At 35.8% G+C, this 16,346-nt stretch overlaps 1 protein-coding gene across 1 annotated transcript in view; it reads right to left on the bottom strand.

Moving 5' to 3' along the window:
• RALYL (RALY RNA binding protein like) overlaps nt 1-16,346 on the bottom strand; it is a 691,528-nt gene that overhangs the window by 43,932 nt on the left and 631,250 nt on the right. Inside the window, 1 exon segment of the mRNA XM_032316060.1 lies at nt 4,687-4,800. Within this exon segment, the coding sequence (XP_032171951.1) occupies nt 4,687-4,800 (114 nt within the window).

Genomic DNA, 16,346 nt, shown 5'->3' with positions numbered 1-16,346 from the left:
TTGTTTGAAAGAGAGAGACACAGAGAAAGAGGGTACACAAGCAGGGCAGTGGAAGTGGGATAAACAGGCTTCCGGCTGAGGAGGGAGCCCAATGTGGGGCTTGACTCTAAGACCCTGGGATCATGACCTGAGCCAAAGGCAGATGCTCTACCTACTGAGCCACCCAGGTGCCCCCCCCACCCCATTTTTAAAGATTTTATTTATTTGACAGAGAGAGACCCAGCGAGAGAGAGGAAACACAAGCAGGGGGAGTGGGAGAGGGAGAAGCAGGCTTCCCACGGAGCAGGAAGCCTGATGTGGAGCTCCATCCCAGGACCCTGGGATCATGACCAGAGCTGAAGGCAGACACTTAATGACTGAGCCACCTAGGTGCCCCATCTTGGATGTTATTTTTAAAAATTCTGTATCTTTTACCAAACATCTTGGGGGATGAATTTATCTTATGAGACCTGGTTTGGGACCTCTCTAATGCTGAGGTCCGACACTGGCTATTATCATTGGAATTTCCAAGCAGGACAGGCTTGCAGTGTATCAGGGACACCACTGAGAATAAAATTGAAATACGTAATGTCTACCTGCCTTTTCACACCAGAGACTTTATGCTTGAAGTTTGATTTTTTTTAAAAAATGTAGTTGCCTGTGGATTAATTGTGCCTATTGTATAATACCGAGTTTCTAGTTTTCTTTCTTGCCTCTTTTACACTTTTTTGTCATTTAACATTGCTGTGTAAACCACATGTAAATTGTGCCATTCCTATGTGGCCATTTATATATGGCTCTTTTAAAAGAATCATCCAGGAGTGAGGCACAACTGTAGGCTACACAGATATAAGTGTTATTTGTCGTTTTCAATAATCTACATAGTCCCTATATCTCAAAGTTGTGTTCATTGAATTATTCAAGAAAAAAAAATAACTATCCATTGTAGAATTATGCTAACTGTAACTCAAGTTAGGATAGTATGTTTGAGGTCATAATCCATTCCTCTAGTTTACATTTGAGGGGTTGAGATGACTTGCCAGGTGGTACCTGGTACATAGTACATGTTGTTGGGGAGTTAGAGAAGGAAGAGAACACATGACCTTATGCTCAGGAAGTTTACAATCTCGAACAGGGAGACAGGACATCATACAAATGCTTATTAGAAGCAGTTGAAAGTATAGAGAATTCCAAGTCAAGTATTATGCTTCATTTCAATTATTCCTCATAGCCTAGAAATTCACTACAAACAAAAAAAGACAAAAAAGATAGTATGAAAGTATGAAGCTTGAATACTGGACAATCTCCATTGTTGTGTGGTTTTCAGTCTTTGGTTTGTGATCTTCCATCTCCTTCCTGCCAGTGCTCTATGCTAGAAACCTTCATTATCCAAAAACTGAGATTGGGAATGAGAGATGTATAGAAGAGTAATAATGAAATAGACACCTTAGTTAGCTACAAAATAATTAGCTTAGCAACCAAATAAGCATTAAAATGAGTACTCTCTTAAATTTAGTAAGGTATTGAGAGTTTTTAAGAATTTTATTCTATTTCTCTCCATTTTCTATAATCTAGTCTTGACTCTTTCCTTACAACCCTGATTTCTTTTCATAAAGAAAATATAGAAAGTAATCATTTTATCTCCATAAATATGAATGCTGTTCAGGAGACAGTTACTAAGTGAATGAAATTACAAATTAAATAATTCCATTTTCTTCCTAACATGTTAAAGTAAGAAAGACATAAATATCAAAAGACTAAGCCTATCATTTTAAAAATAACTATCTCATGACTGGGAAAGTTTAAACACGTACAAAAATAAGGTGACAGCCTTTCATGAAAAGAAAACGCCAAGCTTTGAATTATGGTGTTACATTTATAGGTGATCTTCCAAGAAGATATGTGAAAGGTATTATTCATTGCAGGAAACTGGAAGGTATAATATTATAGAATAAGGATCACATTTTTCTCTTTGAGGTGATTTATATTTAAATGAGTTCTCCGTAATCCTTTAAACTGAAGTGCAAATTGGTTATCAAAGTCCTTTGCTGTAAGGGTTGTTTTACATAATAACGAATTTCACAGAAGTTCCTCAAAGGGAAATATTGATTTAGGCGACATCACAGGATATTTCAGTTACAGAAACACTTTAGATTAGTGCCATAGACAGCATATAAAAAACTTCCTAAAGTCTAAATTTCTGTATTAAGAAGGGTAGGCAGTGTTTTTGCTTATTCTTCAAATAAATACCCAATAGTGCGATTTTTGGATCATATGGTAGTTCTATTTTTAATCTTTTGAGGACCCTCCATCTGTTTTCATAGTGGAAAGTTACAATCCCACCAGCAGTGCCCCAGGGTTCCCTTTTTTCCATATCCACACCAGCACTTGTTGTTTCTTGTCTTTTTGATACAAGCGTGAGGTGATATTACCTGGTGGTTTTGATTTGCATTTCCCTGGCGACTGGTGATGCTGAGCTTCTTTTCATGTCCCTGATGGCCATCTCTGTATATCTTCTTTAGAAAAATGTCTACTCCAATCTTTTGCCCGTATCTTTTCTCAGTAGAAAATATGTTAATAATAGAAATTTTTAATAAAATGATTGTTTTATCTACTCTTTCCCATCCACGTTAGTGAGAAGCTGCCATCCATGTACTAGGTATATAGCTCATGTTTTTAAAAAATGGGTCTTGTGATCAACAGAAACGAAATCTTGCCATTTGTGATGAGGTGGATGGAACTAGAGGGTATTATGCTTAGCGAAATAAGTCAATCAGAGAAAGACAAATACCATATGATCTCCCTGATATGAGGAAGTAGAGATGCAACGTGGGGGGTTTGGGGGGTAGGAAAAGAATAAATGAAACAAGATGGGATTGGGAGGGAGACAAACCATACATGACTCTTAATCTCACAAAACAAACTGAGGGTTGCTCAGGGGAGGGGGGCCGGAAGAGGGGGGTGGGGTTATGGACACTGGGGAGGGTATGTGCTATGGTGAGTGCTGTGAAGTGTGTAAACCTGGCAATTCACAGATCTGTACCCCTGGGGCTAATAATACATTATATGTTTATAAAAAAATAAAAAAAAATTAATTAAAAAAATGGGTCATGTGAAAATAGTAGGAAATGTTCATTTGCCTGTATATGCTTGCGTTACTGCCAATGCCAAACAGCTCTGATTCTTGGCCCTTTATTCCCTGCTCATAACTGTGCTGTATAAGTTACATATGATACTTTATTTGTTTCTCACAATGTGAGGTAAGGATTACTATCTTTATTTTATAAATGAGAAAAATGAGGCTAGGTCAGTGGTGCGTGAGAATCTGAACCAGAGCTTATTTCTCTCTTTCACTATGCTGTGCCACCAACTCACATCTGCTTTCTTTTCATGAGTCCTACATGGCTCATCACTAGGAGATAAAAACTCTAGTCCTCACCCCAGTGATAGAGTGAACACACAGGCAGGTTCCTCTTTGCTGTGTAGCTCAGGAGCCCCAGGAGCCCAACCAGTTCTCATTAGTAAGGAGTAACCAGGGGGCCTCACCTCAGTGAAATCCTGGGACCAGGTCCTAGGTGGGACCTGAGATTAAAACTATAAATGGGAAGAGCACAGGAGTCACTCATGAGACTGTGGTTTGAGACCCAGGTCCATCACTCACTAGTCAAGTGACCATGGAAAAATCAATTTACCTCCTTGAACCTTTGTTTTTTCATCTGTGAAATGAGGAAGCTGGATTTGATCAATGACTTTCAGAACTATATTTTTTAAAAACTGAAGCTCTCTTTTTTTTCCCCTTGAGATCAAGAGTGGGACACTTAATTGACTGAGCCACCCAGGCACCCCTGAAAAGTGAAGCTCTTTAAGCAAATGAAGTCTTATGTTGAAACCCAATAATAAAATCGATACACAGGTAGAGCAAGGGCTGAGTCTGGAGGAGGCATGAGTTCATCTGCCTCCTGAGCCTCCTTCTAACCTTCATCCCGTCTCCAGGGAGCCCCTGAGGTATGTGAGGCTTGCAGAACACGATTTTCAAACTGTGTACTCGCTCAGCTCTAACTGTATCCCAGTTCTCACAGTCTATGATTTAAAAACTACATGTAGCCACATGACAAGGGCATTAGAATTGTATTAGAAGAGAAACAGGGTCAAGGCTAATAATTCCAAGGAGAGGGGGCATTAAGTTGTAAAAGACAGAATCAAATGACTTGGCAGGGGGGGGCCAGGGGCATGCTTTTGATGTGGAGGACCCTGAAACTGGGTACTGGTTTTATAGGGTTGTAGCAATGTAGGGGCTGGGCTTTCTAATCTTCATTCTGAAATTTGTTATATTTTTGCAGTTAGTTTATTTAAATATGAATATTATTTTAGTCTGACAGTATTATTCCAGTAATTGATTTTATTTTCTTAAAAGATTCTTGATAGTGAGCTATTAACTTTTAATTATGATACAACTATGCTTGTTATCACCAAAACTTTTCTCCTTGTTTAAAAATGTGAAATTTAGATAAATGGGTTCATGTTCTCTAATGAGTAAAAACTCAGATTGCCTTGTTGCAACTCTTGGCTTAAACACTTTCTTCATGTGTCTGTATTAACCTGCTAAACTCAGTGAGTGTCACTCTGGCCCTGAGCTGTCCCTGTGATTGACACTGTTTCACTGGTTTAACCATGACATGTCTTTGGCCATAAATCCTTTTCACTTACCTGCCTCCGCCTTCTGCTGCTTCTCAATTTTCTCCAGGCGCCCTAGCAAGGAGTCAATTTTCGTTTTGATCTGGGTTAATTCTTTCTTGATTGTCTGTAGCTCATCTGATTTCACTGGAAAGGGGAAAAGGGAAAGAAAGCAACAGAATGTCAAATGTACCATCAACTCACATAGAACACGACTCACAGAAACCCCATGTTTTCTCAAGACAGTGTCAAATCACATAGGACTTTCAATCTTACCAGTTTTCTTGTTATTTCCAGCGATCCTAGAATACCGGAAGACATTGGCAATTACAGTAGGTTTCAGTGACGTGAGCATTAGATACTAAATCTTTTCACTGAAAGTTACGCAAAGGGATGGAGTCATCTGGAAACATCTTATTAAATAACTAAGTGATATGAAACTCAGTTTTGGCAGGTAGCTAGCTAATCTGCACTGTAAAATGGATTCAGATTGAGGAATGATAAAATCATGACAGGTATGTTAATACCACATTGAGTTCTATGTTGTAATACATATTTCAGTAGTCAATGATATTTGTAATCTAGTCCCCTGGTATTTTATTGAAACCAGGATACAAAGTTTATCATCTGAAGAAATGTCTTAGATGCAAGAGACTTCCAACAGAACTCTTGCTACTTTGCCTACTTAAAAAAAAAAAATGAGGTAATAAGTTGTACATGTCCCTTTTTAAGCCATGGGGCTGGAGGAAAGAAAATTCACCAAAGTTCCCACTGGTATGTTCTACAGTAGTGATTCCCATTCCAGGTTTTTGATATTTAGCATGGTTTCAAAGAAAAACAAGTGGGAACCAACACAGGACTGACAACTTTTCATTTTGCTGAGAAAGGATGTTAAAAACAATAAACAGCCTCCTATTAACAATAATAATTATTTTATAAAGAAGGAGCTTAAGAAGAGGACAATCTCCTATTTAAGGGCAGTTCTTTAACAGAAATATATTTATGTTTATGGAAAATTCACTGCAGTGTTCCTATTTTCTCATTTTTCTGAGAACCACTGGAAAGTTTGCCATAAATCCACAGAAACCAGAGAATGAAGATTTCAAAGCTATCACTATAGAACATCTGCATCTGCCTAGGGGTTTTCAGTAGGTGGGGTTTCGGGTATCCATGCCTCCACAGAGATGCCTCTAGACTGGGGGGCATAGAGCTTGATGTCAGCCTATTGATTCTTCTCTGTCACCTTTGCTTCAAGTATAAGCTTGGATCTCAGCTTGGATTCTCCCCAGAAATGCTGCAAGAAATTGAGCATTTAGCTTGGCTCTTTAGTCTTCAGGAAATTTCTTTGGTAAATAATAAAAACGAAATGCAATTTATGTTTGCTTTGAATAGAGCTATTTGTCAACTAAGATATGTGATATAATATAAATGATAATGTATGCATCAATATACATTAATTGCTCAAAGGAAGCACAGACTTTTTTTTCCCCAGTATAAAAAAGTGAGAAAACATTTTTTATTATAAAATCAGAAATTCCTTTTACAAAAAGCAGATTTTTATTTATGATGCAAAGTAGCTTGCAAAATAAAAACTACAAGAATCCAGGACCCCATGGAGTGTTCCTATTATGAAGAACCAAACTGAAAGTAGAACACAGTTTAAAATAGAGAATTGCTTCTTATGTCAATTATTTCAACGACATCAAAGTGCCATTGTGGAACTGCAGCTAAATTTGAAAAACATCATCTGTCACAATTGCAAATTGATTCCACTTTGAAGAATGATTTTCATTTCCTTTGATGGAAGCACATCATGTAGTTTTACTTAAACCTATCAAATTTAATAGAAAATATTTTATCTTATAACATTAGATTTCAGTGCAGAAGAAATGGGGCTGTGGCTGGAAACTAACAGAATATATTTCTTAGTAAGTAGAGCCACACCTCGGCCCAGGAATGCAGTTGACTTATTTTCGTGTCTTTATCTCCTTAAAAAAAAACAACAAAAACCAAAAACCCACCAATACCCCATTTTATGGAAACATTACAAACCACTAGAAATCTGGGCTAAGCACGTAGGAACTTAACATGTATCTAAGAAGTCAAGCCTGGCTTTTAGACTCATGTTTAATACTCCAGGAACACATTTTATGATCCGAGTCAATTTTGGTTTAATTAGTTAACGGTATTTAAGCTTAGAGACAACAAGGTTCTGATCTGCATAAATTCTGTAAGCTCTTTCCTGCCTCTACCAGGAAAGTCTGAACCGGTCTCCAGCCCTATGCAAGTGGCCCAGCTTCAATCTTGGAATGGGTAGCAGCAAAGGTTCATCAAGGTCCGGCAAAACACAGGTTAAAACTAGTTTTGGTTGCTTCGTGAGCAGCTGTGAAAGTTGTTTTCTTACTGCACTTCAGTGCTGTCCTTGGGAGAAGGCCTGCCACTTACCTGGCCTACTTGCTTAAAGTCCTGTTTGTACCTATCTTCAGTAGAATTCACTTATCTATAGATATGGGGGTGGCTTTGTGTTATTGTGTCTGGTTTCCAGATGGAATATCTGAGATAAACCACCTCTCTATCTGATGTGCTTCCCTCTCAAACGCTTCTCTGCCTCTTTTCTGCCCCCCCCTTTTTGGCTCCTGTTAATAACTTCTCTCCTGCACTGTGGGTTACATCGATCCCTTACTCCAGCAAAATGGATGCGTATTTTACAAGCATAGATTTCTAAACTTAGAATTTAAAAAATTTTGCAACTTTAAATTCTGATATTTTCCCAAAAAATATAAGTGAGTTCAGAATTAAGGAGAGCCTTAGATCCAAATTTTCCCAGTTCATTTTCCTTTCTTTTTACATTCCGCCCCCGTCCACTCTCTGCCCACCCTTAATTAGGCTTCTGCCTTCAATTTGCTCAGTGTATGGCATAGTCCCTTCATTGTAATAAATCATAAACCGTTTCAATTGAATACTACCAGAATGTCCCCATTTCTATAGGAAAAAGTCCAGAAACCCACACAGAGGTGCACAAACCAAACTATGAACTGGTATCCAGGGTCTGCTCCTAAGTATATTTCCAGCTGTGCATTCCATTTCGTCAGAAAACATACTCTTCACTTGAACAGAAAAGGTTAGTGCTTAATTAAATAATGCATGGAACCGGGTAGACTCTAGTTCACATCAATGTTTCTTTGGGGAGTCACTTGTAATCACTAAGATTCAAGTTCAACAATCTGTAATTTCCATCCTTTACCTTAGAGGCCTGTTATAAAAATTTAATAAAGCAGTTCACATAAAGCACTTAGGACCATGCCCAGAACATCATCAAACCCAATAAATGATAGTAGCGGAAGACATTCTTTCTATTACTCATTATTATTATTGCTATTGTTTTTATTGATATTATTATCCCAGCAAAGACTCTCTCTCTCCCTCAAATATGTCTATATCAAAATTCTATATGCCTTTTAGAGCTTCATTGAAAGTCTTGCCTCCTCTATGGATTCTTCTTTGACTAACCCTCTGGAGGGTGCATCTCTCCCCTGTATTCAATGGCATCTCATATTTACTACTAGACATACACTGTTGATTTTTACTTAGTATGTCCACTTTTCATATTAAATTATAAGCTTCTTGAGAGTGAAGCCATGATTAGATATTGAGGAATTTCAAGAGTCATGCTTTTGAATATTTTCTGTGTTTTAATAACTCCTTCTTCTATTATTGACTGATGAGACTCCTGATGCTTACCATAATATCCTGGACTTTAAAGTATGTCCTCCTTAATTAGAAAATTATATTAATAGGCTTAAGAAGAGGTCTTGAATTAGATTAATAAATAGTGAAATTTTTCTGTCTTTCATCATAAACCAGATCCATAAAAATTATTGAGATTCCAGATTAATAAATTATTCTGATCTCTGACAATACAACATTTCAAAAAGAAGGAATTTTGGACAGTTGTTTGAGGCAAAACATATTAACAAATTTATCCTATGATAGGCTCTCAACAACCAAACTCTCTTGAATGGAGAGAAGGCATCCAATTCCTTCTTCTCCTGCCTTCCTACTCACGGTCCTTCCTTCCTGCCTTCCTTCCGTCCTTCTCTCCCTTCCTTGTTCCCTCCTTCCCACCCTCTCTTCCCCTTTCTTTCTCTTTCTCCTTTTTTCTTTCTTCCCTCTTTCTCTCATTCTTTTTCTCCTTGCATGTTTAACAGAATTTAGCTCAGTCTCTTAAACACAGCAAGAAATTGGCAAATTTCAGAAGATCTGTAGGTGTATGTGTAAGTAGGTAGGCCACTGGATGCAATTTCAACCCAACCAGCAAATCTTATTTAAAGCTTTGTGAATATACCAGGCACTAAATTGGAATTATTGACTGTTTCATGGAGAGACAGAGAAGCAAACAAGGAGTGCAATAAGAAAATTAGCTTGGGAATATACTGTTTCTTAATCAGAAAGCCTATGATAAAAGAATAAGAGGATATATAACTTGGGCAGCCACATTTTTGTATTTTTCCCTAATTCCACTTCATTTCTTCAAAAATCTAATATCTTTATCTTTGAAGATACATTGCATATAATATAGTGCCTTTATTTTTATATAGAGTATTAGATCGTGAGAGTCAGGAGTATTTTTTACTAAGAATAATATGGAATGATTTTAATCAACTTGCTGTTACTTAATTGTTATGTGTAAGTAACTTAATGTAGACAAGCTAAGGGCTTGGGAAAATTAGAACCAATTACTAAAGATTATGAGTTCTACAATTTCAAATTTATTAATTTGAGAATTTAAGAAAATTACCTTGCTTCCCAGTCAGCTCCAAATTACCTTTCCTTGACTTACCTACTTGCCTATCTAATTATCTTAGGCTCTAGTCACAACTGTTCATTGTCCCTTTAATGTGTCTTGTGTTTTCAGACATCTATACCTGTGTTTCTGTTGTTCTTATTTGTCTGCCCTACACTCTCACCTTCTCCACCTGGCAAATGTCATTTAATTTTTAAATACTCAGCTCCAATGTTGCCTACAGAGTTAAATCATCCTCAACCCTTGAGCTTTTTGTTAAAAAGCTCATCGTCTTTCTACTCATACTTCTTTCAAATGACACTTGAAATGATCTTTTCTTTAAATGTCTCTCTCCCTAACAAGATCAGGAACTGCTTTCATTTTTGACTCAAGTGTCTAACATATTTATTCAACAATATTCATGAAGATCTGCTATTGCTGGATTCCTTCCCAAGAGCTGGGGATATAGTCATAAACAACAGAGACAAAAGTCACTGAAACGATGGAGCACCCATCTAGCAGAGGAAGAGGACAACAAACAAGTATCTTTTATTTGTTTATAAATATAAAGTGCAGAAAAGAGGTTAGGGAAAACCTAGCTTGGGAGTAAGATTTGTGTATACTGATATACATATATTATATATTATATATGTATATAATTATATATGTGTATATATGTATATATTAATATACATATGTATATTATATAATAGGTATCTATTATATATTATATAATAGATTATATAATATTACATAGATATATATTAGATTATATAGATATATATAGATTATATAATAGATACCTATTATATCTATTTATATATCTACAGATAACTACAGATATCTGCAGATATCTACAGATATATAGATAGATATAATAGGTATCTATTATATATTATATAATAGACTATATAATATATAGATATATATTAGATTATATAGATATATATAGATCATATAATAGGTTATATATATATCTAATATATGTATCTATATATAATAGGTATCTATTATATGTTATATAATAGATTTTATATACAGATATATAATAGAATATTATATAGATAAAATATAGAATATTATATAATAGATACATATTATATATATATATTACCATTGTATGTATGTATGTATATATGGGAAAGGAAAGGGAAATATCACCGATAAAGTGAAAAAAACATTTGAGCAAAAGTCTCAATATGGGGAGGCAGCAAGTCATGGGACTATCAAGAGGCAGTGGGATAGAAGACTATATGAGGCTGAAGAATGGTAGATGCAAAGGCCTGACTCAAAAGTATACCTGATGTGTTTTAGAGGCAGCCAAGAGGACAGTATGGCTGGAGTGGAATGAGCAAATGGGAGAAGAATACAAGTCAAGAGGTGAGCTGGAGAGTGGAGAAGAGGGAAAAGGGATATGGAAAAGATGTTAGAGAGTCTTATTGGCCAAAGTAAGTACTATGGTTTTTTTTTTGTTTGTTTTTGTTTTTGTTTTTTAAGAGAGAGAGGGGGAGAGAGCGAGCACAGGCAGACAGAATGGCAGGCAGAGGCAGAAGCAGGCTCCCTGCTGAGCAAGGAGCCCGATGTGGGACTTGATCCCAGGACGCTGGGATCATGACCTGAGCCGAAGGCAGCTGCTTAACCAACTGAGCCACCCAGGTGTCCCAGTACTATGGGTTTTATTCTGAGTAATATAAGGGCTAATTGCTACATTTAAAATTTTTATTTTTTAAAAATTCAAATCTAAGTTACATACAGTGTTACATTAGTTTCGGGTATACAAAGTGATTTAAGAATTTTCTACGGCACTCAGTGGTCATTAGGACAAGTGTACTCTAAGTCCTCTTTATCTAGTCCACCCATTCCCACCCAATTCCCCTCTGGTAACCGCCAGTTTGTTCTCTGTATTTAAGAGTCTGAATAGCTATATGCAAAAAAATGAAACTGGACCACTTTCTTATACCAGACACACAAATAAATTCAAAATGAATGAAAGACCTAAATGTGAGACAGGAAACCAACAAAATCCTAGAGGAGAACATTGGGCAGCAACCTCTGTGACCTCAGCTGTAGCAATTTCTTACTAGACATATCTTCAGAGGCAAAGGAAACAAAAGCAAAAATGAACTATTAGGACTTCATAAGATAAAAAGCTTCTTCACAGTGAAGGAAATAATCAATGAAATTAAAAGGCAGCTGATGGAATGGGAGAAGATATTTGCAAATGACATATCTGATAAAGGGCGGTATCCAAAATCTATAAAGAACTTACAAAATTCAATACCCAAAAAACAAATAGTCTTATTTAAAATGGGCAGAAGACACGAGTAGACGTTTTTCCAAGGAAGACATAAAGAAGGATAACAGTTACATGGAAAGATACTCAACATCACTCATCATCAGGGAAATACAAATCAAAACCACAATGACATACCACCTCACACCTGTCAGAATGGCTAAAATGAACAACACAGGAAAACATCAGATGTTGACAAGGATGCAGAGAAAGGAGAACCCTCCTACACTGTTGGTGGGAATGCAAACTGGTGCAACCACTCTGGGAAAGAGTGTGGAGGTGACTAAAAAAGTTAAAAATAGAACTATGCCTATACCCAGCAATTGCACTACTATTTTTTATTTATTTACCTAAAGGATCACTGATCTGAAAGGGATACATGCACCCCAACATTTATAGCAGCATTTTCAACAACAGCCAAATTATGGAAAGAGCCCAAATGTCGATCAATGGATAAATGGATAAAGAAGAGGTGATATACACACACACACTCTCTTTCTCACACACACACACACACACACACACACACACACACACACTGAAATATTACTTAGCCATCAAAAAGAATGAAATCTTGCCATTTTGCATTGATGTGAATGGAGGCTGTTGGGTATCAGACTAAGCAAAATAAGTCAGAGGAATACAAATACTATATTATTTCACTCATATGTGGAATTTAAGAAACAAAACAGATGAATATAGGAGGAAGAACAAAAAAGGCAAACTAGAAAACAGACTCTTAACTATACAGAACACACAGGTTTGCTGGAGGGAAGTGGTCAGAGGATGGTCTAAATGGGTGATGGGTATTAAGAAGACCATTTGTGATGTACACTGGGTGTTGGTGATGGATCACTAAATTCTACTCCTGAAACTAATATTACACTGTATGTTAACTAACTAGAATTTAAATAAAAAATTGAGACAAACAAAAATAATAATACTAAAAATAATACTATCTTCAAAGGAAAAATATTTCCCCTCTTTTCTTTAGTTAAATTTTACAACAAAAACTGCAAAAGAAAATTACAGACAAAAGAAAACATAGTGTCATAATAAAAAATATTTTGTTGTCCAGCTGATGATACTTACTTTTTCTATGGGTGATTTTAGGGCTTGAAATTAGAATTATTCTTCAATATCAGCAAAATGATAAATGAATAAAAATAAAGTTCCTAGAATATATAACTCTAGCTCACTTTGAGGCAAGCAGGATACTAGAGAAACTGGGAGTTAGTATACATCATACAGATAATCTCAAATATTTTTCCAAAACCATCACTGTAGTTAGTATTCTACTCAGGGGGAAAAAAAAAGAAACCACATTAAATCATTTCAGACTTAAATGAGTTCACTGATTTACTGATAAATGTTATTACATTCTGATACAGTCAACAAGATAATGTTTGTGCTTTTTCTTGCGAGATGAGATATAATCCAAAAAGGAAATTAGGCATATGAGATGATACCATCTTTTATATCAAAAAATGTGTGCATCTCTGATTTATGTGATGAAAAATATTTCAATTTATTTTAGTCACCTGTGGGTCAAGTCTATTCAGGGACAAATAAAGAAGCTTCAGCTAACTGTCTAGATCAGTGGTTCTTTACAGAAGGTAATGCCCTGCATGGGATATTTGTAATGTCTGGAGTCATTTTTGATTGTCACAGTGTTAGTGGCATCTAATGGGCATCTGGCCTGCTCAACCTCATAAAACATACAGGATAGCCTCCCCCCACAACACCACACCAGAGAATTATCTGATTAAAAATGTCAATAGCTTCAAGCCTTAGAAACCCTGGTCTAAATAATCATATACCCTCCTTCACCAACACCATGCTTCTTGGAACTGTTTAGAAAACTTAAAACTGTAAGCATGCAGACTTCAACATAATTCACAGTAATTTGTTTCTCTTCTTATTTATTTCCCCCAGCGTTTGATAAATTATTTAAATGTAAAAAAGGAATAAAAATAATTTGCATAGAACTTAATTAATCAGTTACTTTTACATTTACTACTTTATCAGTAAAGGAACTTGAGAATCTGACAATTTACATGACATTCTCAAAGCTACAGAGTGACTGTGTGTAATGTAATAATCTGAACAGGTAGAGTTCAGGCTCAAACCCAGGTCTTTTGACTATGAATTCTACATTCTTTATTGTGCTATAAAACTTCATTTGGTATGAATAATATGATTGTCAGTTTTAGCTCTTTCCTTCAAGATGCACTAAGGAACCTTATTATTTTTAATTTAGTCTTACCCAGAAAAAATGAAGACCACTGATTTCCATAAAATAGATTTGAAGAAATCTTTACCATTATCAATGCAATTTGTCTACTTCAGCTTCTCTTTGTCCTTTTCCTCTTATTCATATATTTTAAGCTAGTTTAATATGCAAAAACGATTTTGCCAACTTTATAGTTTTCAAAGTCAGACTTTAAGAAATTTCGCTAAAATAAATTGAAGCAATATGTATAATTGTCCATTTATATATGTAAATATAGTTTGGCAATTACCACACCCATGGATGGAATTCGCTAGAAAAAGAATTACATATATGTGCACATGTATGTATTCATAACACCTAGGCCTGCATACATCTACACTAATTCTTTCTATGTATTTTTAGAAAGAGAAAATGAAATGCAGAATGAGTGCATTATTTTATTCAATAACTATTATTCAGATACCTGCTGTATGCAGCCATGCATCTAGCATACCATTACCAGCTGCACATATACCATCTTAATTAATCTTTATGATAAAATACAAAATATATATTTTAAAATTGTTTGATGGATTAGAATGGTGAATGTTAGAGAAGTTAAATAATATGTTTAAGACTGCCTAGCAATACATCTAACCCTTAAACACTTACCCTAAAACTAACCCTAAACCTAACACTCTGGAGGGGTCTCTGAACTGTACCAGGCACATACCCTCACTCTGGCCCTAAATCTAATCCTCAGCCTGTCCCTAACCTTAACCCTATACTGGTCCTAACATGAACCCTAACCCTAGATCTGAAAAAAAGGGAAGATGTGATATATACATAAATACATAAATATGTGTATATATATATATATATATAAAATAGATGTGTTATTATAATGGAATATTACTCAGACATAAAAAAGTATAAAATATTGCCATTTGCAATGACATGGATGGGGCTAAAGAGTATTATGTTAAGTAAAATAGGTCAGTCAGAGAAAGACGAAAACCATATGATTTCACTCATATTTGGAAATTAAAAAACAAACAAAATGAACAAAGGGACAAAAAAGAGAGAGAGGCAAACCATGAAACAGACTCTCAACCATAAAGAACAAACCGATGGTTACCAGAGGGGAGGTGGGTGGGGGAATGGCTGAAATAGGTGATGGGGATTAAGGAGGGCGCTTGTGCTGAGCACGAGTGTTGGACAGAAGTGCCGAATCACAATATTGTACACTTAAAACTAACATTACACTGTATGTTAACTGGGATGTAAGTTAAAAAAAAATGTATTTGAGAATTCCTTAAAAAAAAAAAAAAAAGACTGCCTAATAAAAATGCAACAAAATCAAGTTTAGAGTAGGCTGCCTGACTCCAAAGCCGTGCTTCAATTTTTGTTTGTTTGAGTCTCTCCCTGACTCTCCAAGCCATGAGCTTCTTGTTACAATGAACGGCTTCCTTAACCTCATGGAGTTTATAATGAGTGGAGGGAGTAAATGTGGAAGCAACTTATTACAGTACATATGAACATGAAATATATAAAATAATGGAGGAGTAAGTGAAATGTACCTATCGCTTGATTTGGAAGTTATCTCCTATTTTTTAGTTTTCCCTACCAGATTTTAAGAACCTGAAACCACATCTATTTCATTTACAGAATATTCATTTGGGAGTTATGTAGCCATATAGTAGGTGCTGATGAATTGAACTTATGTGAACAATGTGGGGAAAGACAAGTACAATTCGTTTTTGTGGGGTTAGAAGGCTGTGAAAATATTCATGAAAGAATGGGTCCTTGAACTGTGACTGGAAGGGTGATTTGAATTTCAGCAAGCGAAAGAGATCTTCTAAGTAAAGGAAGCAGCAAATCTTAAATTATAGAGCTTGAAAATGAGCGTCAACATCCTGGCTTCTTTGAGACCCAGGAGTGTAGGCCAGAATTTGTCCCTTGTTTTACTAACTCAAAATTCCAGAACCCACTTTCTCTGAGTTGTAGTATTTTTAAAGATGTAGTTCATAGTCAACTATGAAATACATGAAAAACAAGAAGTAAAATGTGGAAGGCAAAAATAATATTGGTGACAAATATTCCGCAAATATTTTAAGAGTGTACTCCGTGCAGTGCAAAAGTAACTTGAAGAATGAATCTGTTATCTAAAATGGAGAGAAGAGATGTGCATACGAACGACCATAGCATGAATCCAAGGGGTCAGTCCTGTAATAGGAAGAACAGCAACTGGTTTGGCTTCATATTGATGCCCTTGTAGCACAAAGGGATGCAGACTTGTTTGGGGTGAGTGGTATTGCCTGAACTGGGCCTTGAGAACCAAATAAAATTATTAATAATGTTTTTCTATATACAAGATAGATAACACATTTTTTGAGATAAAGGAA

The sequence above is a fragment of the Mustela erminea genome, chromosome 16 (assembly GCF_009829155.1).
Source record: "Mustela erminea isolate mMusErm1 chromosome 16, mMusErm1.Pri, whole genome shotgun sequence".
In the NCBI taxonomy this organism is placed as follows: domain Eukaryota; kingdom Metazoa; phylum Chordata; class Mammalia; order Carnivora; family Mustelidae; genus Mustela; species Mustela erminea.
This window is presented reverse-complemented; position numbering and strand designations above follow the sequence as displayed.